The 23,483-nt window shown below is 34.8% G+C and overlaps 1 protein-coding gene across 1 annotated transcript in view; it reads right to left on the reverse strand.

Annotated features, from left to right (window-relative positions):
- LOC127845470 (early endosome antigen 1-like) overlaps positions 1–22,691 on the reverse strand; it is a 79,401-nt gene extending 56,710 nt beyond the window's left edge. Inside the window, exons 1-3 of the mRNA XM_052376400.1 lie at positions 22,627–22,691; positions 21,655–21,731; positions 5,485–5,766 (exon numbers count right to left, since the gene is read on the reverse strand). Of these exons, the coding sequence (XP_052232360.1) occupies positions 5,485–5,766; positions 21,655–21,730 (358 nt within the window). The 5' untranslated portion in view covers position 21,731; positions 22,627–22,691. The remainder of the gene's footprint in view (positions 1–5,484; positions 5,767–21,654; positions 21,732–22,626) is intronic.
- Between the last annotated feature and the right edge of the window lie 792 nt (positions 22,692–23,483).

Here is a 23,483-nt window from a genome sequence, read left to right on the forward strand (position 1 = left end):
GATCAAATGATATTCTGGAGCATTGCCATTTGTAAAGAAATAGATGCTTAGAAAAAGAAGAAAAAATGCAGAAATACAAAATTTATTGGCAATAAATGTAATTGAGTAATTTCAGGCCGACCTGAAATCATCACCCTACTGAATATATTTCTCATATTCTTATTATTCCTAAACCAACTGCAGGACTGGTGAATATAGATAATATTAAATGTGAAATTATTAAATGATCATATTTAGTACCATCAATCTTAGATGGAAACCTTTGTAGCAGCTTTAAAATTGGTAAAACCTGGTATTTGTTTTGCTTGTATTGATATTCACCATGGCTATTACAGTGTACCAGTTGCTGAGGAGGAGCAAGAAAAGTTAAGATGTTATCATTTAGTTTAAAGTACTGTGTTTCATATGCCCCACTGATACTGGGCTGACACGTATATTGAACGTCAACACCAACTCGATAAATACAATAACAATTCTTGGAAACATTATTGATTTTAAAAAGAGGCTACTGGTCACTCTTCTTTTAAAAAATGGTTCAAGCATGTTGGTTTCATTCTTTTAGCTGTTGAATATGGTCGTCCTTCTACCAAACATTGGAATTTGAAAACATACATGTGCTACAGCATAATGCTGGAGGTTTTGAACTAATCATGTGCATTTCTGAAACCATGAAGCAGGAAATTAGCCGGTGGATTAAATGTTTATAATATCAACATAGAAAAATAACCCATAAAATCCTTGAGTTAAAAATTACAGCCGATGCAAGTGCTTTTGGATGAGTTGCTATATTTATTTAAAATAAAACTGTTGGTAGATGGGATGAAATGGAAACCATATAAATGTCTTGGCATTATGTGCTGCAAGTCATGCTCTGAAATCTGTCTGTAACAAAAAGCAATATTAATGTACAGATACTGATATGGGATGAACATCAGGACTTCTGAGTAAAATTTTGCTGTAATGTAAAGACAGTGAAATTTGTATTACAGCTACACATTTACCAGGAAACATGAATGAATGAGATTTTCGTTGTAGAAATTGTTAATGAAAATCTTGTATGAAAATTGGGTGAATCTGTTTTCTTTAATCAAATTAACAGATTAGCATGTTTGTGTCTTGGAAGCCTGATCTGGTAGCAAAGCATAGATGCATTTTCTATTGATTGATAATAACAAATATGTCATATATGCATTTCCGCCTTCCAGGTGCATTGCCCAAGTCCTGCAGAAAGACAGACAGTACATTGTAGATGTTTTAATGGTGGCACCGCTTTGGATAACACAGAACTTTTATGCCAGCATCCTGGAGTAGTTGACTCTCGATTTCTATTTTCTGAAGGTAAGTTTCGAAACATAATGAAATTGCCATACACACATGAGATTCGTCCATTAACCAACAAACTACATTTTGATAGTATGTCACATATCCGGAAGTTCTATGAAAAGGCGAAAACTATCTTGCTAGCCTATTTACATCAGCATGGCATCATGGAGAAAGACTACTCCGAATAAGTATTCCAAGTACATTAACAGATTGATTTATTTCTGCACTAAAAGGAAAATTGATCCATTAAAAAGCCCAATCGAAAATTGTATTGCATTTTCAACAGAATTTTATGAATTTAGACTGAGTTATGAAACACTTAACACAGCTTAAAGTGCCTTGTCAATCTTTTTTTCACTTAGATGTCATCCTTGTGTGGTTCTGTGTTCAAAATTTAAGACCTGCCATTTAGAAATATCAAGAAACTTAATGTAACCTGCGTTATCTAAACGTTATCTAAAACTGCTTACACCAGGAAATGATTTTTCATTAAATACTATATTACAAACTTGTTATACTTTTTGTTTTGACTCAAACAAGTCGAAGTCATTCCATTTCATTTGATCCTGCCTCTGTTGCAAACATCGACCTAATAAAGCAGGTACGGATAAACTAGTTGATTTCCGGTAGTACCTCACGTGATCGCGATCTTTATGTAAGTATGTAGTCCTACGCACCGATTAATTTGATCTAATATTTGACCTTTGAAATTTATTGGGACACATCATGAATGTTATCGTTATATATTATTTATCATCCTTTTTTTCTTCTTTTAAATATATTACCGAGCCAGCTTTCCGTATTTATCATCTTCATTTACTTGATTACGCAATTTATGACGTATCTAGTGTGATGTCATTTCTATGACGAAACATACTATCTAGTCTCTCTCAGATTTTTAGGGACTACAATTTTGACGTGGTGGTTCTAAATATTTTTAAAGCTTCGAAAGAGTCATAAACGTATTTTAGACTGTGTGGTTGCCATTCATAATTGTTTACTTCGATAGAAATAAAATAAGTCGCTTCGACACGATTACGATATGGTCAATCTGCTTTTGGGTCAGAGTGGTTAGCATTCGATACAAACGCTATCAACAAATAGTGTGGTTTAAAAAAACATTTCGATAATAAGGATGGAAGAACAGATAGTGGATTTCGACAAAGGGATAGAAGAACAGAAAATGGATGTGTATATCTTTGTAACTGTATTGTTATAAGCAATGGATTAAAGTTGTCAATAAGGAAAATAATATTTAGTTTTTGTTTTGCTGCTGCATTTTTATGTCCCCCACCACTATAGTGAGGGACATATTGTTTTTGTCCTGTCGGTTGTTTGATTGGTTGGTTTGTTTGTTTGCTCCAACTTCAACATTTTGCCATAACTTTTGCAATATTGAAGATAGCAACTTCATATTTGGCATACATGTGTATCTCATGGAGCTGCACATTTTGAGTAGTGAAAGGTCAAGCTCATCCTTACGTAATTGTCCAAGATGGTGGACAATTGAGAAAAGACAACAATTTTCTCGGGGAAGATTTCAATTTACAATCCAATTAACAACAGAAATGATATTGTTTGCAGGGATGAATAAAATGTATGCGTCAATTAAAGATAAATAGTTTAAAAAAAATCTTTTATCTTTATTCATATCAAACGAAAAACTTTAATACTTAAAGCACTGTCATAAGTAGAATGTTCTGGAATATTGCTGTTATATTTTCACATGTTCATTTGCTTTCTGTAAGAAACCATACACAGACTAAAGGTATTGAAAATTTGAAAGATGTATTATAAACATGAATTTAAGTTGTACAATCTGCTCATCCCCCAGAATAAACACATCCCTGGGTTATTTTCAGTTACTCTCGGTAAGGAGATTCCATTCAGCGTCTGATAAAACACTGGCCTTGGGCTGACTGGTCTTCGTTAAGGTCTTGAGTGTGCTATAGACCTTCTTAATGCTGCCTCTGGTCATTTCTTTGTCAATGATGATACATTGTTCCTCAATCCATTCTTCCTTGGCCTCTTTCATCTTCTTCTTTACCTCCATGTTCGCTTTCGTGTAATAAGCCCTCGAGTCCGGGCGGGTGTTCTTCTACTGCCTCGGCTCATTTCTTTTGTCTCATATGTCCATGATTTCAGTCGTCACCCATGGCTTGTTCTTCCTTCTCTCTCTCCCAAGCACTTCTTCAGCCGATTACAGTAGGACATACTTGATGCTGTTGCTAATTCTGTCGATGTGATTTTCGAGGATGTTTAGGGCTGCAAACTTGCAACCTTTCTGTGCTTGAAATACCTCTTCTATCAATGGATCTTTCAATTTCTCCAAGTGAAATCTAATGAAGAGTTCTTTGTAATGTGCTTGCTCTTTTAAGTCAGCTTGATGGTGGGGAGAATAAAGTCATGGTTTCCGCCGATGTCTGTGCAAGGAAACGTTCTTATCTCCAATATGGACCACAAGACCAACGAGTACGTCTAGAACATGACTGCAACACTTGTTGGTCCACATGAGCTCCTACTGACGACCGTCAATCCACCTAAGCTGGCTTGGTTTGGACACGTTTACAGGCACTACTCTCTGTGCAAGACAGTTCTCTAGGGCACACTAGAGGTGGGTCGATGTCGATTACGTCAGAAGTAAAGCTGGATGGATAATGTAAAAGAGTGGGCATCCCTTCTCGTGGATGAATAACTCTCAGCAGCACACAACAAACCTGACTGGAGGAGGATTTCTGTATCGTCATTCCTCATTTAACCCCAATGGCCAAACCGGTCAAGGGATCGATCATTATGATGATGATCAGGAGGAGGATGAATGGTAATTTCCCTAAAGGTATTTGTCTGTGAGGTTTTATTACCTGTGTCCGGTTGTAGAAACCCATGATCCTAGTGTCACAAGCTAAGCGCAACAGTGCAGAAATTGTGGTAAAATAGCATTGTAAAATAAACGGTCAGAGTATTTAATTATGGCCGAAAACCAAACTGTCCTTAAATTTAAAGTCTAGCAAAATATTTAACGGGGATGTCCGAAAATTTAGAGCATCCGGAAAACTTGAGTAATAACAATAAACGTGTTCTGCTATTTTTCTCGTTGTGATTTTGACCATTGTAAGATTTTGAAATAAATTGGAAGAAAAAACATTATCATGCATGTATTGATGTGGACCTCAAGAGTGGATAATTTAGTAAAAATACTCCCGCCTCATATTTTTCAAGGAATTCTATTGAAATGAAACTTTCTCACCGGGTCTAAGATTTATGAAACTTCATTATGTGGATTGGGGGCAATATGGGGAACATGTATGTTATTTTAGTTTTCTTGTCATACAAATTATGGGTGCTATGGTTACAGAAATATGTGAAATATAAAATCTGGATCCTGCAACATTTGTAAATGTAATTTATCTTGAGTGATGAAATTTGGTATGTAGATAGAGGGTCGTTTTTAAAATAGTGCATGTTATTTCAGTTTTTTTGGTCATACTCAAATTGGTATTGCAGTCGTTATAGAAAAAAGTGAACACTAAAATCTGGGTCCTTTAACAACTAAAAAGTACTTGAGCAAGGTATATAAAACTCTGTACATAGAAAGCCATATAGGGAATATGCACATTTTTTCAACTGACAATATATGGGGTTGATAAAATAACAGACATAAGTGAAAACCAAAATCTTAATTCTGCAATAACTTAAAAAATACTAAAGGTCAGTTGATACAGTTCTTACTGCGTGCACATTAACTTGGCATTGGACTGTTGTTTTGTCTGCGAAAAAGATCTAATGTTCTGATGGTGAGCTGTTGTGAGTGCTTTTTTTACCGTTGTTTGTATGGCGTTGTCTGTCATCAACATTTGTCTTGTGAACACTTTAGTTATACAGTTAGACAATTTGTTAGACAGATTAGTTCTCATCAACGGTATTGCTATCCATCGGCAGTTACTATAGCTTTCAATAAAACATGCATTCATTTTGCAACTTTTATAAGTAAAACACTATTTTTGTGCCCTTGGTTCAAAAAAATATTCAAGTGCCCAGTCAATCTGCCTGAAAGTTTTATATATTCATAAATTGAATTGTAAACATTAAATCATCAAACTAAATAAATAAACATTAAACAATATGTATAGATTGAAATTAACAAAATAGCTATGACTTTACCTGTTGTGTTAAAAGTCAAAAATTGAAACAAAGACTCCAGTGGAAATGGCGTTTGGTTTTGACCATTTCCTTCTGAAACATACTGCAGTTGCACAGAGTAACTAGATGATTGTTGGGGTGCTGTTGGGTCGTATTGGCCTTGTCCTTGTAGATTAAGATTTAGATAAAGCCGAGAACCTTGTGTCTGTTGTGGAGTTGCTTGGTTATATCCACCATTTGATGGAGGTACCACTGCTTCATCATGTAGCCGTTGTATTCTGCCTTGAACTTGACCATGGCCACCTTGAAGAAGGAAACATTGATGATGATTTCATTATAAACTTGTTCATTTTTGTTGCATTTACACGAATAAGGTTTATGAGCTGTACTATTTAAGAAAAACATATACTTACCAGCATTGTGTTCTACTTAATACATTAGGTCATTATACAATGGGCATCATATCATTAAATGCTATTTTGCTTCTGCAGAGATTTGGGTTTTTAAGACGCAGTTCGTTGTTAAGATGACACGCACAGGCAACTCACAAAGTGTTGAAAAGTTTCTTTTCACAAAGTATTAAGTTTAACAGCAATGATAACAATAGTCCATAACACAGTTCTGACACACAGATTATATTATTTAGTTAAACTAATGTTTATTATAATAAATATTTTCCTATAACGTTTAATGAAGTAAATTTATATCACACAGAAAACCACAAAGTCAAATGTCACAAAGTAAAGCTAAATTATATCTCTATCTCATGTTCAATATTCTTCACCTCTTTACCAAATTTCTAAACAGTTGTCTAGATCGATAGACAATCCCAGAAATCGATAATTCTCGGATTACCACCCCTGGCGCCGCCATCTTGGTACTGAAGTACAATGCAGGGACCTATATGTTTGTATAGGTCCCTGAACAATAAAACGAAGTAACGTGATTTTATTAAATATATTTGAAAATTTAGAATGTTTCTGTTATTGATACAATTATCATATAAGAGTTCGTATTTTTAAAATAAATATTTTTATAAGGTCCAAATGCTTTGTTTAAGAGTCATAAAACCTGAGACAACGATCTTCGACTCTGATAAAACTCAGCATAAATTAGGCCTTTATTGTCATTTGACATGTAATTAGAAGGTGATGCATGGTATCTTATCTTAATAACAGAATGTACACATGTGGAGATATATGGTGTCACAGACATTCCAATTAACTCTTAATTCACCATTGGGGCATCGTCTCCCACTGAGGGAATGCCTTTGTTCCTCAATCGCAGATGATGTTCCTTTTACCATTTATAAATTTAATTAAATTGACAATCCGTAATTACCGAAGAAAAAATATCACTGCGTTCGTGTTTGAATAGTTTATTTTAAATCTTAACTTTATAGTGAACATTTAAGAAAGGAATTAAATACGTTCACGGAATTTAGTGAACATTATTGGGACTATTTAAGTTTACGTATGTTAACGTATGACTAAATAAGTGTCATGTTGAGCATATTTATGGTAAATTTAGATTGTATTAATAAATTTAGAAAAGCAAGTAAACAAACAAGTAAATATTCAGAACAAGACAAACACAGTTTGTTTAGGCTACAGACTTTGATTCTTACATGAGAATGGTATTTAAATGGTTAAATAAACATAAAGTTATAAGCAAAAGCAGATATTCACTTTTCAATTAAAAAACCTGCCATGTTCCGACATCTTACATATTTTCGCTAATAAATATCCTCGGACTAGTACATTTAAAATCGCAAAAATATTTTCCGGCAAGAGATTTTTGTTTGAAAGCGAGTTTTAAATAAAATATATTGATAACAAACAAGAACGTTTTAGACTAAACAAAAAACGTTTTAATAAGAAAAGTTTGCCGCTACATGAAATCTTACAGAGTTTCGCTTATAAATATTTACGGACCAATTTTAGTTAAAATCACAAATTTTATTTCGGCTAGATACTTTTACATTACCTTAAAAATGATACTTTAATAAGAGATAATATCAAAGAATTAATAAATCTGTAGAAAAACAAAGATATGTACTATTCAATAAGAAAAATTACTCTCGGTATTATATCATATACATTTTCTTAATGAGTATATCTGGAACTACATACGTTTTTATAAAGAAATAATTATGTTTTAATCAAAGGCAGATATCTGATTTTCAAACAAATAGTATATCCCTGTCATAAATATTTAAAAAAATCGCTCATCGACATCTCCGGAATTATAAACATAAAAATTCACAAAGTTTACTTCAGACTTTATATACTATATATAAAATAACCCATATTTTTTATCTTCGAATAATAAAATTCAATAAAGAAATAATTGTGTTTTAAGCAAATTCATAACTGAAAGTATTTATTTAAAAAATACAGCAAATTCGGCCTTAATTATTACGTGAAGAATTTGACAAATAAATTCTACATCGCTGTTATTTGCCAGATTCTTCCGTACCAAGATGGTGGCGGGGTCAGGTGATAGCCAATATTGCGGCGCTCAATGTATCGATGCTGGGATTGTCTATAATTAAGATTTACATTTAAATGCAACAGGATTGTCAATTTAGGGATTTAAAGTGACAATAAGACAGGCTGCTTTGGTAATATATTAATATTATGTATCATAAGCTGTCATTGTATGCTAAAGGCATAAGGCTTAAAGTTACGATGACTGGGTATGAGGTAACAATATTATGTAAAATTGGTTGCATCAAGAATGCAAATTGCGCACTTAAACCCATGAAAATAATATTCAACTTAGCAGTTAAAACCATTTTGTTTTGATATATAACTTTGAAATAAAACCTAAATAATATTTTTAAATTATAACTAAAAATATTTTTAACTTATGTTTTAACTTACATAAAATTATTAATTAATTATATTTGGTAAGGTTTTTACTTACTTATTTTATTTACAATTGATTAGCCATGCAGAATGCATTGAAATGTTCAAGGGATGGGCAAATAGAGCAGTGTGCAAGACGGAGTGCAGGACATTGGCCGGCATGATGATGCACTGACATCCTTGACAGGAGAAAGGCATGTTCAACCGTCTGTCTTGGTTCCGTTTTTAGATGGTCGCTTAGCGACCGTCTAAGGTGGTTAGTCAAAAATTCAGGTCGTTACGGCTTAGCTAGTAGGAGGCCAATAACCGCTTACTACGCGTATCCGCGCGAGAAAGAGTTGTATAATGTTGCAAGATGTATGAGTTCTCCAATTATATTCATTCACAAATGGAAACATGATATTAATATCGCGTAAAATGCAATAGTTTCGAACGGTGCTTTTATAGAAAAGAATCAATAAACAATGATCGTATTGTACGTGTCGCGGAGGAGATTGTTTGTGAATGAATAAAGTAGTCCACTTTCTGCAGCGTCTTCATGAAGTAGTATTTTTGCTCAGTCCATTCATAATATGAGGCTATTGATAGATGCGCCTGTCGATAAACAAAGGAAAGTCCACGGGCGATAACAACGCAATAGGTTACGCTCTCCTATACACCTCAATGACGTTGTACAGGTCGTAAATTAAGGCTATTAATAAATTCGGGAAAAATTTAACGCTTATTTATATTCTCAATTTATAAAACGTTGAACATAAGTTCAACAATAACTTCAGCGATACGATAGACAAAATCAAAAAATGTTTCATAATCGTTAAACCCGAATATAACAAACAATATATAATAATAATACGAATGACCTGTTTCGTAAACTCGTTTATGCTACTACAGCGGTTATTTCAGGAAAACGTTCTTTGGTTCTCAACAAATAACGGCGATCTTTTGTATTTACGGGTGCTAGCAACGCAATAGTAGAAGGTTAGTAGAAGGTTTAGATTGTTTATATTCACGGTTCTCAATACATAGACAGTTGGATATGAGCTCATCAATTACTACAGGCATACTATAGGCAACCTCGAAAATGCTTTATAATCGCTTAAACCGAAAACAACTAAATATATTATATTAAACATATTTATAACAATACATATCTTTTTAAAATGTAGTCGGCGTATACGCTGACTTTGAAATAAAGTTTGCAGTTTACTTTTCTAAATTAATAAATACAATTAAACAAAAGTTAAACTATTGTGTTGTGTTTTTCACTTGTAAGTTGCATATTCACCGCATGAAATGTGTGTAAGCATTGTCAAACCACACATTAGTGTGAGTAGATAAACAATATACTACGGGAGAGCACTTCATATGTGTCCTCATATGCCTTGTTATGAGTATCTTTCTTCACTATCGAAATATATCGTATGTTGATATTTGATTTAAACGCAGTTTTCTTTCGACACATTTAAGTCACACGGCAATAGCGCCATCATGCGAAAATGGGTCTTATGCGTTTCGGCAAGCGTTTGTTAAACCCAACATGTGCTTTTGCGCAGTCAGGCCATAGGCGATGCTGTTCGCTATAAATTCACTCAATATGTTATGTTGTTCCTTACCAGAAGGAGAGATAGCTGAGTGGGCTTTTTATATGATGGGCGCATATAGAATAAGACCCATTTTCGCATGACGAGGGTCATTACAAATATCATTGCGAATTGAAAATGTCACTTTTAAGAACAATTCAAAATAGCAAACTTGTTAATAATGGCAGCCTATCCACACATAAAGATATGATTTCCAGACGTGCTGACCAAGTACGGCAAACAGCAAAAATTCAGAGGTTGTATCTCGAATCAGCTTATTAAATATTCGAAAAGATTCATGCGTGTCTGTTGGCGTTATGTAAAAGTCACTAAGATGAAAACTGTATAAAACAGCTACGCCTAAAAGCGCATTAGTGCTCCATACCTATGTTTATGTCAGCGTTGACAATGTGTGAACTGCTCGGGTAGCATAAACAGCAATGTTTATATACTTTTATTCCGCCATATACAAGATACGAAGATTATTGTATATTTTGAATTTGTATATGGGGTCAAAAATCAAAAGTTTTGTACTTTCATTATGAAGTTATATTCTTGGTGAGATAGTTATTTGATATTAGAAAAAATATTCCTTTAATATGATGGTTACTGCATATTTTCTTTATATTAAGTTCTCATTACCATTTTCATCATACTTTCTATGCTTTTAGAACGTCCAAAAAGCATGTTGTTTTTATTTTGTCTAAGTTATTTCTATGAAATAATAAGGATGATAAAAAGTGCACACAAAACTCGACCCGTGCGCGATGACACACACTTTATAAAGTTGAATGGCGTGTGTTCATTTCAAACTTGCGATTGATTTTGAAAAATGAATTGCGTGTTAAATTATGCAATAGCGAACATCTTCAGTGCCTTCAGCGCTTTGATTTCCTTTCCTCCGCAAAGATCATTTCTTCACATAGATAATTGCATAGGTTATGCAAATCCGCTCTGGTTACACTGTAGAGGTTTTTATTATTCTTTAATTTTTAAAGCTCACTGCTTAATGAATGTTTATTTTACTTTCAGGTTTCAATTTTCTTCTTGTGTGTCCGAAAAAATTCGTTTCATTTATTTTATTATTCAAATATTCCCTCATGCGAATTGTTTTTAATTTTTCATTTCTTTAAGTTGTAAATTTAAAGATTCAATTGTTGAAACATTGTCCTGAATGATTCTTTCAATGTTCTTGATTTAAACATTCGATGAATTATCTTCATTACATTGTTTGATGAACTAACCTGTTGATGCTGCTGTTTGAAGCAGACATTTTTAAGAGTTCATCATTGCTGATGGGTTGGAATGGAATAATTTTAAGTTTGTTTCCAGTCCATCATCTGTCTGTAGTCTGGCGTTTGTAAGTTTTTTATCTGTAATGGTTACTTTGATTGCACCACACAGTCGAACTGATGTGTATTCAGTGTCATAGAATCTGTTGTAGTTTTGTTTTGCTTTTTTTTGTTGTGCAAGATTACCAATAAGAAAGTGATTGACATCTGGTGTCAAATGGTGTGGAAAGGGACACGCGAAATAACCTTTGATATTGGGCAAGTTGGGTTTTTGTTTTGTTTGTCGCAGTACACAAGCATGAATGTGATGAACAAAGAGGGCAATCAATTTGGACCGAACTGGATTTATTTATTTCGGATTACACTGGAAATTAAAGTGGGTGAAAAAATGGGGTCAAAAGTCGACTCGCGATTTAAGTGTCGTCCCTAATTTTATTTCGTTAATTAGAACGAATACGGTAGTATATCCGCTACGCATGATCATCATGCGTGTGCTTCCGCAATTTGCAAAGTGAATTTGCAATCAAACGTAGTTTGATAACATTTTTTTTTGTTGACGTATTTTGTGATAATTCGTTGTGTTTTTTGATATTTACATTGATAAGACATTTATCAAAGTATACACAATATAATGGAACGGTGTCAACGTAGTTGCGCCGTGAAAATCCAAATTAGTTTTCACGTTGCCCGAACATTGTTGATTTGCCAAATATGGCGGACAATAACATAAACAGCGGTTCTCGCGGAGAACCGGAGAAAAAAGTAGCTTCTAAGGTGAACGCCCCGGCAAAGAAAACGTTGACTGTGTTGGATACACCACCTAACACAAACAATGATCTTAATAATAACATCATTGTGGAATGTTGCAGAGGGCTCTTATAAACAGAATAGAGGCAATTGAAAATTGCAATTACGACTTTTTTTATTCAATAATTTTGATCACGAAGACATGGACGATTATGACGATGCAGGGCCCTTGCGTAAACAAAATTTAGACTCTGAGGAAAATAATGAAAAATCCAGTTAATTCGCCAGTTTGGCCAAGAAATTCAAACCAACTCAGGTATGTGGTACCGATATCTGGCGAAAAATGTTACTGATTTGTTCAGAAAAAGAATACATGAGCAACTGTTTCAAAAAAAAACGTAAAGGATGAGAATTGCCCGCGTACAGGCAATTGTGATGGGTTGATTGTTGCCAAAACGAATAAGCTAGTGTGGGGTGTCATGACTCCACAGACTAGGAGCAATGACAAGAAAATGCAACAAATTGCAACATCCATAGTGAAAGCAGGCATCTTTTTGACAAAAACTATGGTCAATGAACAGGATAAGTCGGAGACGGAAAGGGAAAAACAAATTTTGGACAGTTGCAATGATGCGTTGGCTCTCATGGGGCATGCAAACTACCACGTGAATATGATGAGGCGAGATATGTTGCGCCCAGAACTAAAACAAGAGTATTCTCATTTGTGTAACCATTCCCTTCCAGTTACAAAGGAGCTTTTTTGTGATGAAATATCCTAAACAGCTAGAGAAATTGAGGACTCGGACACGATCGGGTTTAAAATGTCTGGACGAGGCAGTTACATGTACAGGGGTAGACCTGGATTTCGAGGCCGGAATAGAGGTTAGGGCAAATGAGAGGACGTCCTTTGGCTAAAACCTACCCTTCACAAGGGCCATCAAAGTATGGACAGGATGCAAAAAAAAACCTGCCTCGGCGAGGAGGGGTCAAATACAGAGCTTAAACGAGGTAATTGAAAAAAAATCAGCTGGTAGATTAGCCAATTTTGTTTCAGCATGGCAAAACATAACATCAGATAAAAAAAGTATTGGATATAATAGAAAATTGTCATATTGAATTTGAAGACAATCTCAAACCATGTTGATCTAATTTGCAAAATAGGAAATATAATGACCGGGAATCTTTGATAATTGATGCAGAAATACAAAAACTTCTGAATCAAGATGTTATAAGGCTTGTGGACTTTGATAAAAAACAATTTTTGTCCCCAATATTTCTCAGATTGAAGAAAACCAATGAGTATAGATTAATACTCAGTCTAAAAGATTTGAATGCATTCATTCCGTATCGCCATTTTAAGATGGACACCTTCGAAAACGCTCTCACTTTACAAAAGATATGTACATGGCATCCATAGACATACGTCATGCATATTATTCAATTTTAAAGGCTGATGACGATCAGTTATATTTAAGGTTTCAATGAAGAAACAACCCTTATCAATTCCGTGGCTGTCCAAATGGAATTTCACACTGACCACTGTGGTTTACAAAAATAAGGAAGCGAGTTTATTCCACTCTACGTAATGCAGGAAATATTTCCTCTGGGTTTATAGAAAAAACAAGCAAATTTGTTTAATTGAAATCCCCCACCAATATGCTTCTGGACACAAAAGTGTTATATTTGACACTCAAAAAAGCATTTTTTAAGATACAAAGGGCCATAAGTCCGTTATTAACAGATAGTGTACAATGCCATTTGGCGTGCATCATCCTTTTTATCCATATATAAACTCATACCAAGTCTAAATGAATTCAGCTAAAGGAATTCCAAGATATGGCTCCGGACACATAAAAAAGCATTTTTCAATATACAAAGGGCCATAACTTCGTTATTGACGGATGGTGTACAATGCCATTTGGCTTGCATCATCCTTTTATACATATATATACTCATACTAAGTTTCAATTAAATCCGCCGAAGCACTTTCAAGAAATGGCTCCGGACGGGCGGACGAAAAGACGGCAGGACAGACGGAAAGACGGACGGATGGACATTGCCAAAACGGCGGGGGATAAAAAAAACAGAAATGCTTAGATAACATAACAGATACTGTAAAAGTAATGACAAAGCTAGGTTTTATGATAAACAATGAGTAATCTGTAATGATACCTACACAAATTGTAACCTGTTTGGGTCATGTCATTGATTCAAAGAGAATGATTGTGTATTTGACAGAGGACAAAAAATTTGTTTATAAAAGCAGAATGTACAAAATTGTTAAAACTGAGTTCAACATTAATTCCAAAGGTTACTAAAGTGATTGGCTTAATGGTTTCCTCTTTTTCTGGCACTGACTATGGGAAGTGGCATTATCGTAATCATGAGAGAGAAACAATAACGTCACTATAAAGAAGTAAATGCGACTATGACGCTAATATGCGTTTAAGTTTTAGCATGAAACTTGATCTCAAATGGTGGGAAACGCACATTATGTCTGAATGCAGAAAGATAAATAAAGGTAACCCCGACGTTGTTATCAAAACTTATTCTAACAATCAAGGATGGGGATAAAGTTTTAATGATTAAACAGGTGGTGGTCGATGATCAAAATAGGAATCGAATTCTCATATTAATATTTTGGAACTAAAGGCGATCTTTTCTTCTCTCAAGACGCTGCAAAACTGTATTCAACATTTGCATGTTAAAATACTGTCAGATTCATCAACTGCAGTGTACTACAAAACTTATATGGGTGGCTGCAAGTCCTATGCATGAGATATTGTTGCAAAAGATATATGGAATTTCGGTATCCTCAATGGAACATGGTGGTCCATAGCACATATATTAAGGAAATTGAATGAAGCTGATAGGCCGTCACGGGAATTTAATGACAGATTAGAATTGGAATTTAGTAATCAAGTTTTTCAGAACATTTGCACATTTTGAGGTAAACCTACAATCGATTTGTTTGCATCAAGGTTGAAAAACAAGTTGGACAAGTACTGTTCATTTAAGCCTGATCCCAATGCACAATATGTTGCTGCGTTGTCTTTTGATTGGGGTGCATTTTCAAAATGTTATATTTTTCCCCCTTTCAGTCTGATAAGTCGCTGCATTGAAAAGATCCAGCGAGGCAACGAACGGGCAGTCATAATTTTGCACTGTGGCCGACAAAGACGTGGTTCCCAGGACTATTGAGCATGCTTGTTGGCCAACTACTCATTCTGCCGAAAGGGAAAACTGTGATAACGATGCCACACACAGGTCTAGAACATCCACTGTGGAGAAAGATGGCGATGTTCGCCTGTCTTGTATCGGGAATTCATTTAGAAACCGAGGACTCCAAAAGCTGCCAGCATGCTCATCGCTTCATGACGTCAATCAACCAGAAACGAACACAAATTATACAAATATAAAAATGGTTATCTGTCTGTAAAAAATGGCAAATCAGTGAAATTTATCATACTTTAAACAATGCCATAGAGTATCTGACAGACTTATATGAAACAGGACACAGTTACAGTTCAATCAATGTGGCAAGAGCAGTTTATCCTCCTTGAGAATCTCATTTGATACACAAACAGCTGGTTCTCACCCATTGGTGGTCAGGTTTCTAAAGGATGTTTTCAATGTAAGACCACCACAATCAAGATATTCATCTATTTGGGATGTAAATGTTGTTTTGTCATATTTGCGTTCATTGAGTCCAGTTAAGGACACATCATTAAAGGACTTGACTTTGAAAATTGTAATGCTAATGGCTCTTACTAATGCAGCACGTGTTGATACTGTACATAAGTTATTAGTTACAAATGTTTAGATGATAAACTATGAGTTCTTTGTTCGAATTGAAGGTCTCCTAAAGCAAAGCAGATCTGGTTGTACATATTCAAGTTTATCTTTTAAAGCTTTCCCGCTAGATAAGTGTGTGTGCATATATATTTGCCTTAAAAGAATATATAGCAAGAACAAAACATATCGAGACAAAAATTATGAAAAATTACTGATAAGATATGTAAAACCCCATCAGGCAGTTACAAGGGACCTTGTCGCAAGATGGATTAAATCTGTGATGATAAGATCAGGGATCGATGACAAGGTTTATGAACCTTACAGTTTTCGTTCTGCGGCCACATCCAAAGCAATTCAAGAAATTCTACGAACATGATGGTTAAATGCAGGGACATTTGCTAAGTTTTACAAGAAGCCTAATTGACATGACGCCTTATCTATGATCGCTCCGCCCGCTAGAATTGATCCATCAATCAGCGATCGATTAATCGGGCGCGCTCGTTAGCAACGACCTGTCCGCCATTTTCTAGACAAGCTACATGTTTAGGTTCACTTTTATTCCAACGAGTTTCTTTTGTTTTCCTCTTAAAAAACGATTAAAAATGGTTAAACGGTGTCAATGGAGATTATGTAACTCGGACAATCGATATCCTGACAGATTAGTTGGTGACATTGAATTTATTTCGTTTCCAAAGCCGAAAAAAGATTTTGAGAAGTGTAAGAGATGGATAAAGGCATGCGGTCGTCCCCACGAACAACTGAACATAAACATTGTCAATTGACATCATACATGTTATTTGAAGGTGACATGTGATATATTATCTTATTAACGGTATCTACACATTTGCAGTCATGTGGTGTCACCAATGAACGCTTTTAATCCACACTAGGAGCTCGAACGCCTAGATCTCATTTTTTTAACGAGTTAAGTTTATTTCGTTCGGATTAAAAAAACGGAAATGAAATATGGCAAAAACGGTGTAAAAAGGGTTAATGCAACTCTGACATTTGGTATCCATAAAGATAAGTTAGATGAATTAAATTTATACCATTTCCAATGCGACAATGCGGTCTTGACAAGAGCGAGTGGAAGCTTCAAGAATTACCGAGATCCCCTTTATAGAACATTAATTTATTTCACAAACTTGAAATGTCATATAAGCAATAACTAAGCATTATTAAGTATGTATCATGTCACGTGTGCATGTAAAATAATTGAGAATTTTGGTACCCAATTCGTGTAACTTTACGAAATCCCCGTTAAAAATCGCGTGTGTCAGAAACACGTGAAAACCATTTTGTTATTATTTTAATAAAGACGTATCGATAAATGCTATTGTAAAAGAGTTATTATTACTGATATAAGTTAACCAATAAATGCGGTAACTTCGGGGAAGTCGGTACCTGCGCGAGCATCTGATATTGGTAGCTTTATTAATTTATAATAGCCTGACCGTATTCCATTTCGTACAACGCTAATTTTATAACAGACATGTCCAAACTTACTGTGTTGTTTTTGCGCTTTAAATTATAGTTATTGATAAATGTCCCATAAGCAATGTTTAATATGATTAAGATCACTTTTATACGCAATAACATGTGGGATTGAGGTACCCACCCGGCGTCAGAAAGCGCGTAAAACTTCACCGAATTCCCAGTTATAAAGCGCTATTTCGTGTCAAATACACGGGTATGGGGAATGTTTCGGTAATAATTTTGTTAATAACACGGGTAAATACCGGTAAAGTGTTAATTTATTGCAAATACCACCATTACACGTAATAACGGGTTCGATTTCGGTAAGCGCGCAAGCGTTTGACAGCGTGTTTAATGTACCGATTTACCCGTTATAAAAAGCTGATGTTCTCTTTAATCGTATATTTTTTGCATTTGCAGAATAACTAAATGGCATCAACCCCTTTACAAGTGTAATATGGTGTTAAACAAGTCCATAAAATCATCCGGAATATCGCGTAAATCTATATGCAGTCTATAGGCAAAGAAGCCATTTTGGTGTTAGCTTGTCTAGGTTTTCTTCCCGCTGAGCCACGTGATTAAGTGGGCGGAGCGATCACTGATAAGGCGTCATTTCAATTCAGGCCAAAGATGGTTTTGCATTGACTGTTCTTCGGTCATATCAGGTAGTGTTCTCATATCTTTCTTGGAGCTTTGAAGTCTCAAATACTGTATTCGTTTTAATTAAAGGGGCCTTTACACAGATTTTGGCATGTTTTGAAGTTTGTCATCTAATTCTTTATATCGATAAATGTGAACATTAGATATACAAAGTTCCAGTAAAAAAAATCAAGAATAAATTTTAAAAAAAGGTAACCCTCAGCAGGGCTCGAACCACTGACCCCTGGAGTCCTGGAGTAAAAAGTATACCACTTCGACCACTCGGTCATCATTCCGGATACAATGCAAGATTTTTTTTTACATTTATACATTATATAAGCAATCCTTGTAGTTTCACAGAATTTTACGACAACAACAAAACTCTCCAAATTAAAAATTATTTTCGCGTTGCAACGCTTTATAATTTTTAGGGTTTTAAATCGTCAAAAGATTAATAAAATGCTAATTTTAGAGCATGGTAAATGTTCAGTATTACTGTTTCCTCACAAATATCATAACTAAAACAAAAATTTGCGAATCTGAAACAATTTTGTTCAATTTTGTCAATTTACCCAAACGTGAAAAGGCCCCTTTAACGAAATAAAATTTAAAAAAATAAACGTAAACGTACCTTAAAGTTGAAGTTTGATTGTAATTTTATGAGTTAAATATTAGAAGGAGGGAGTTAACTGCCACCCTCCCACCCAGCTTTAACTTCACGGTAAGTATGTGGACTATTTGCATTAATGCAGTTATATCCTGTGTTCAAAAAAGATTTAAAAACTCTTTGAATACTGATGCGCATGCGTAGCGCATGTACTATCTCAGTTAACTCCCTCCTTCTACTATTTAACTCATAAAATTACAATTAAACTTCAACTTCACGGTAAGTCTCATTTAATTTTTAAATTGGCGTTTACAGTCCGCACAGGCTAATAAGAGACGACACTTTCCGCTTTTATGCTGTTTTCTGTTTACAGAAAGTCTCTTTTGAGCAAAAATCCCATTTAAGCTGACATTGTCATCCCTGATAAGCCTGTGCAGACTGCACAGACTAATCTGGGTCGACACTTTACGCACATGCATTAAACCCCATTTTCACAGAGCACAGCTCATGTATATTACATTATAAGCTATATTAGACAGGCTACAGCTCATCAAACCTTCCATCCTTAAAATTTCCTGTACAAATGTTTAAATTACATTTGCCAGTTTGTTTTAAATAACACGGTGTGACTTAAATTTTCTATCGGAAAGTATTGTGGTTTGATGTTCCATTTACAAGACGAAAGGAGATTATTTAAAACCCAGGTCATAAGGAGTTTTATCAGTATATGAGGATACACGTAAGATACCACAAAACCTTGCATGCTTTTTAGTTGTTAGCTAGAACAACTAAGGTTAATAGTCGTGTTTCGAAAATCGGTTTACTGGATACTTTCGTTAATCAAATGACACTCAACCAGCACATATTTTACAGAACATTTTTGCATAATGAATATAGTCCATTGCATGTAAAGTTATAATCTCGTAGTACAGCTCTCCTTAAAGGTAACAAGGACATGTCAGCAAAAAGATGATTTAATGAAGACGCAGGGGGACTTCTAAATAAACTCTGAAATACACATATACACGTGCGCAGCTGATGCTATTAACCAGCGCTCTTAATAACAGCCGACAAAACAAAACAACAGTTGAAAACTTATTTAAATTTAATTATTTCAAAACGCATTTTTCAAAGTAAGGATATTATCTTTTAGCGTTTCCGATCGCTGAAATTGCCGGTGGCACTTGAAACTGTTAGCTGGCGATTAAAGTTGTAAATGTAAAAGAAAAGAGAAATTGTCAAATACATCAAGGTTTCTATATCAGTGACGTAATGTATGAATGTGAAATGTACTGATAACTGTACCAGTATTCTGTACTTGAAAAGAGCTCGGTCAACAGCTAGAGCGTGGCGTCGCGACCAGGGTGAGAGTCACCCGCATCAGATTTCCTTGAAGACTACTCCGAAGAATGGCAAAGTGAAACGCTTATTGTCCGTAGGTGGATAGTGGTTTCACTACATTGTCTTACTAGGGTCGGATAGGGGAACTTCTGCAGGCGGCTCTGTTAATCCAGCGAGTACCGTCATCCCTCGAGCCGCACGTCTACTGCTGACTTCGCTGACTCCCAGAATTAAGAAGGATCGCCAAGTACAACACAACATCGAGAGGACAGGCAAGTCAGACATTGCACAGAGATGCAGACCAGGATTTTGAGGGAGTGGCCCTATGAAGATGATGGAAGTGTCCAAAGATGGCGGTACTCAGTTCGCTCAAAATCTGGGGAAGCCGTTCTGGGGTTTGGGTTGACATCTTGTGACGTCAAGAGAGGCCCTAAAGAAGGTGCAGCGCGCAAGGAGCGGGAAGGAAGTATTTTCAATTGTCAGCACTCCCTTGGCGGAGTTACATTGTCCTTTTAAGAGCAACAAGACCTTAATTGTCTTTAAATTATCTACCAGTGCACATTAAGGACTCGTTTGCCACCATGCACTGGTATATTGGATCAAAAGTGTTTCTTTAGCGAATACCCGAGAAGCCGAGGTAAATTTGACCTACTTTTAATCAACATGAAAAATTTGCTACTGAAAGTTCATAGGGGAAAGTCTGCTCATAATGTAGTCGTACAGAACCAGCGATGACCTGTAAATAAACTTCTGATTTACACACACATTAAAGGAGTACTATGTACCTTCTTCTACACGAAATCGACATAAACGCCGGGGTAATAGATACTCCACTGTTAAGAGATAGCAAAACCAACTTATCGAATATTCAAGCAACATTACAGAGTCATGTGTGTTGGCACAGATGCGTCACGAGAATCTCTTATGTTACTTTCTAGTCCCAAATTTTAATTTTTTTCCACCCAATCGGTTCCGAGAACACGTATGAGAGCGGTGTTAACTTTAATCAAACAACTTCAGTGCCTTCAGCGCTTTGATGTATAAAGGACAGCGTAGCTCATGACTAGACTGCGCGAGTTTGCAGCTGGGCTTGAGCTACACTGGCGGCAAATGCCATAAGACCAATTTTGGTATGACGTGGATGAAACAGTAGTATTTGAATGTGTGGAAAGAAAACATTTTCTTAATAAAATATCAACATTCCATTTGTTACGATAATGAAGAATTAAATTCATAATAAGTCCTAATAAGTGAGAACACAATTAAGTCATATGATGTGATATCACATAGTTAAATGTGTATATTTTAACACTATTATGTAGTTAAATATAAATAAACTATATAACAAAAATGTTATGCAGCCTATTAAGTGAAAAAAGAACACAACAATACTTAAACCTTTGTTTTTATTTTAATTTTCAACTCTATTTCAAAGTCAGGATATACGCTGAATATCTATTTAAAGAACTTTTCTTGTTGAAATAAATTGGCACAAATGATCCATATCAAAATGACATATTGAGTGCAAACCAATGTTGCTAAAAGGAAGATCAAAGTTAAAACGTTGTGCATATTTGTTGTAATTAAGATGTATTACAAAACATCTCCTTTATCCGTCAGTCAGTACAACATATGTCATGAAGCTTGTGTTTTCATCTCCTCTTTAACAGTTGGGTGGATTTTACTAAAAATTTCACAGTTGAATGGCATTAATGCGTAGATTAAAGTTAAGAAAGGAATATTGCTGCAACAAAGTTTCGCTGAATTATATAGTTCTTGTTTTCCTGCCAAAAAATCAGGAGGTGTATGATATGAAGAATGTATACTTCATGAGCTGCACTTACTTGCAGTCTTTATGCCACAAGAAGGGCAGAATTTGGCTCCACTCGCTAGTTCCTCTTTACATCCTTGACATAACATTCTGAAATAAACTTGTTATTGTAAATCAAAGGGAACTAAATTTACACTTCATAATTTATATGGAGGGTTGTAAGATGGAATGCAGTACAAAGCAGATAAGACAAAAAATGATATCTGTTGTGTTTGAACATTTTAAAATTTTCAAAATGCAATCAGCAGTCATATATTTATTAGGCTGCTGTCTGGAAACAACAAAACTAAAAAAGGTATTTTTCTAATCCAGTTTAACATTATTTTATGAAATGAAATTTCATAAGTGCCTTAACAAAATCTTTCTTTCAAGACACATATGAAGCAGTATTTTTTTTTTTAAATCTTCAGTTGTTGTCAAATACTTTATCCCGAACCAATCAGCATTCCTTGTGGAGAGCGTCCTTGTGTTTGAAAATAATAATGTTTGAATGACAAGCAGTTTGGAATCAACTCAATTTAAATTGTAAATGACTTCAGAGACTTAATGAGAGTATCTTCTTCCCACCTCGACAACCGTGTTTTCAATCATACCAGGAGCTCATCATATGTGATTTTAACTGTTTAAATATTATTTTCACAATTATTTCTAATGAAAATCAAGCAACATTTATTAAAAATACTTTTTCCGTAAATATAATGTCATTTTAGTACAGGTTTGCCGATAAAAAGTCGTCCCTAAATTGTCTTTTAGCAAAGATTTCTTATGTTTGATGATAAAAGCAAAACAATATTATAAATTGCAATGATGACTTAATGCCAACGTTTAATGAGAAACAGGTTTGTGAGAATGCCAACACGGTTTTGCGCTTGAAAATCAATGCATATTTGTTTTAAATATATCTCATACATACAATAGACATTTATATTTTAACAAAATATAAGTATAGTGTTCAAGTTAATACGTAAAGTGAAAATGTACTCACCTTGTAATTAATGTACATTAATTGTTCACACATTAATTTGATTGAATTTGAAACTGAAATCCAACATTGATATCTCAAATCTGACTGTGCACTTTGCCTCTGAGGCCACTCAAACTAGATAATAGGTGATAAAGTTTTGTTAACAAGCCTTCAGGTCTTGGGATGGTTAGCATGAAAGAATGTACATATGAAAACACTGATGTGTAGCAAGACGGTTTGTTAGAAAATAAATCATCTTAATGGCAAACTCATAGTTTGAGTCTTTTGAAATAAAAGTAAAGTCAATCTTGTATTAAGGGAACTCTCAAAGGAGTAACCAAAAGTTGGATTTTATTTGGAAGAATAATGACCATCCATTTTATGTAGGATTGTCTCTCTTGCCAAATGATTTCATTTTTCAATCAAATGAATCTCAATATAACTAGAATTAATAAAACAATTTGTTACTTGAAATGTGTTTTTGTCTTCCATTGTTATTGGTAAATGGCGAATTTTTCAGAATATAATTGTTTTTGAAAATGCATGGAGAATGTTTTTTTTTAATTATTTTAGGCTGTCCCAGATAGCGAACTCTTTAAGCCATAGACTGTTAATATGTTCCTGTGCTATTGAACAAAATCCCAGATTTGGACATCTAAGTACACGAAAAACAGCCGTCACTGGTAGCTGAAGACAAAGTCGCTTGATACAATAGCAAAATATAGTGAAAAGGCTTGGGAGGAATTCGAAGTGGTCACACAAGACAAAGATCGCTTCAAACAAATGGCCTCATGCATAAGATTGATTGCACATGTACATGATGAACACAAGCTTGTTGTTTCTTATTCAGGAACTTTGCCATGTTTTGGAAGTACAAA

The sequence above is a fragment of the Dreissena polymorpha genome, chromosome 9 (assembly GCF_020536995.1).
Source record: "Dreissena polymorpha isolate Duluth1 chromosome 9, UMN_Dpol_1.0, whole genome shotgun sequence".
NCBI classification, from domain to species: domain Eukaryota; kingdom Metazoa; phylum Mollusca; class Bivalvia; order Myida; family Dreissenidae; genus Dreissena; species Dreissena polymorpha.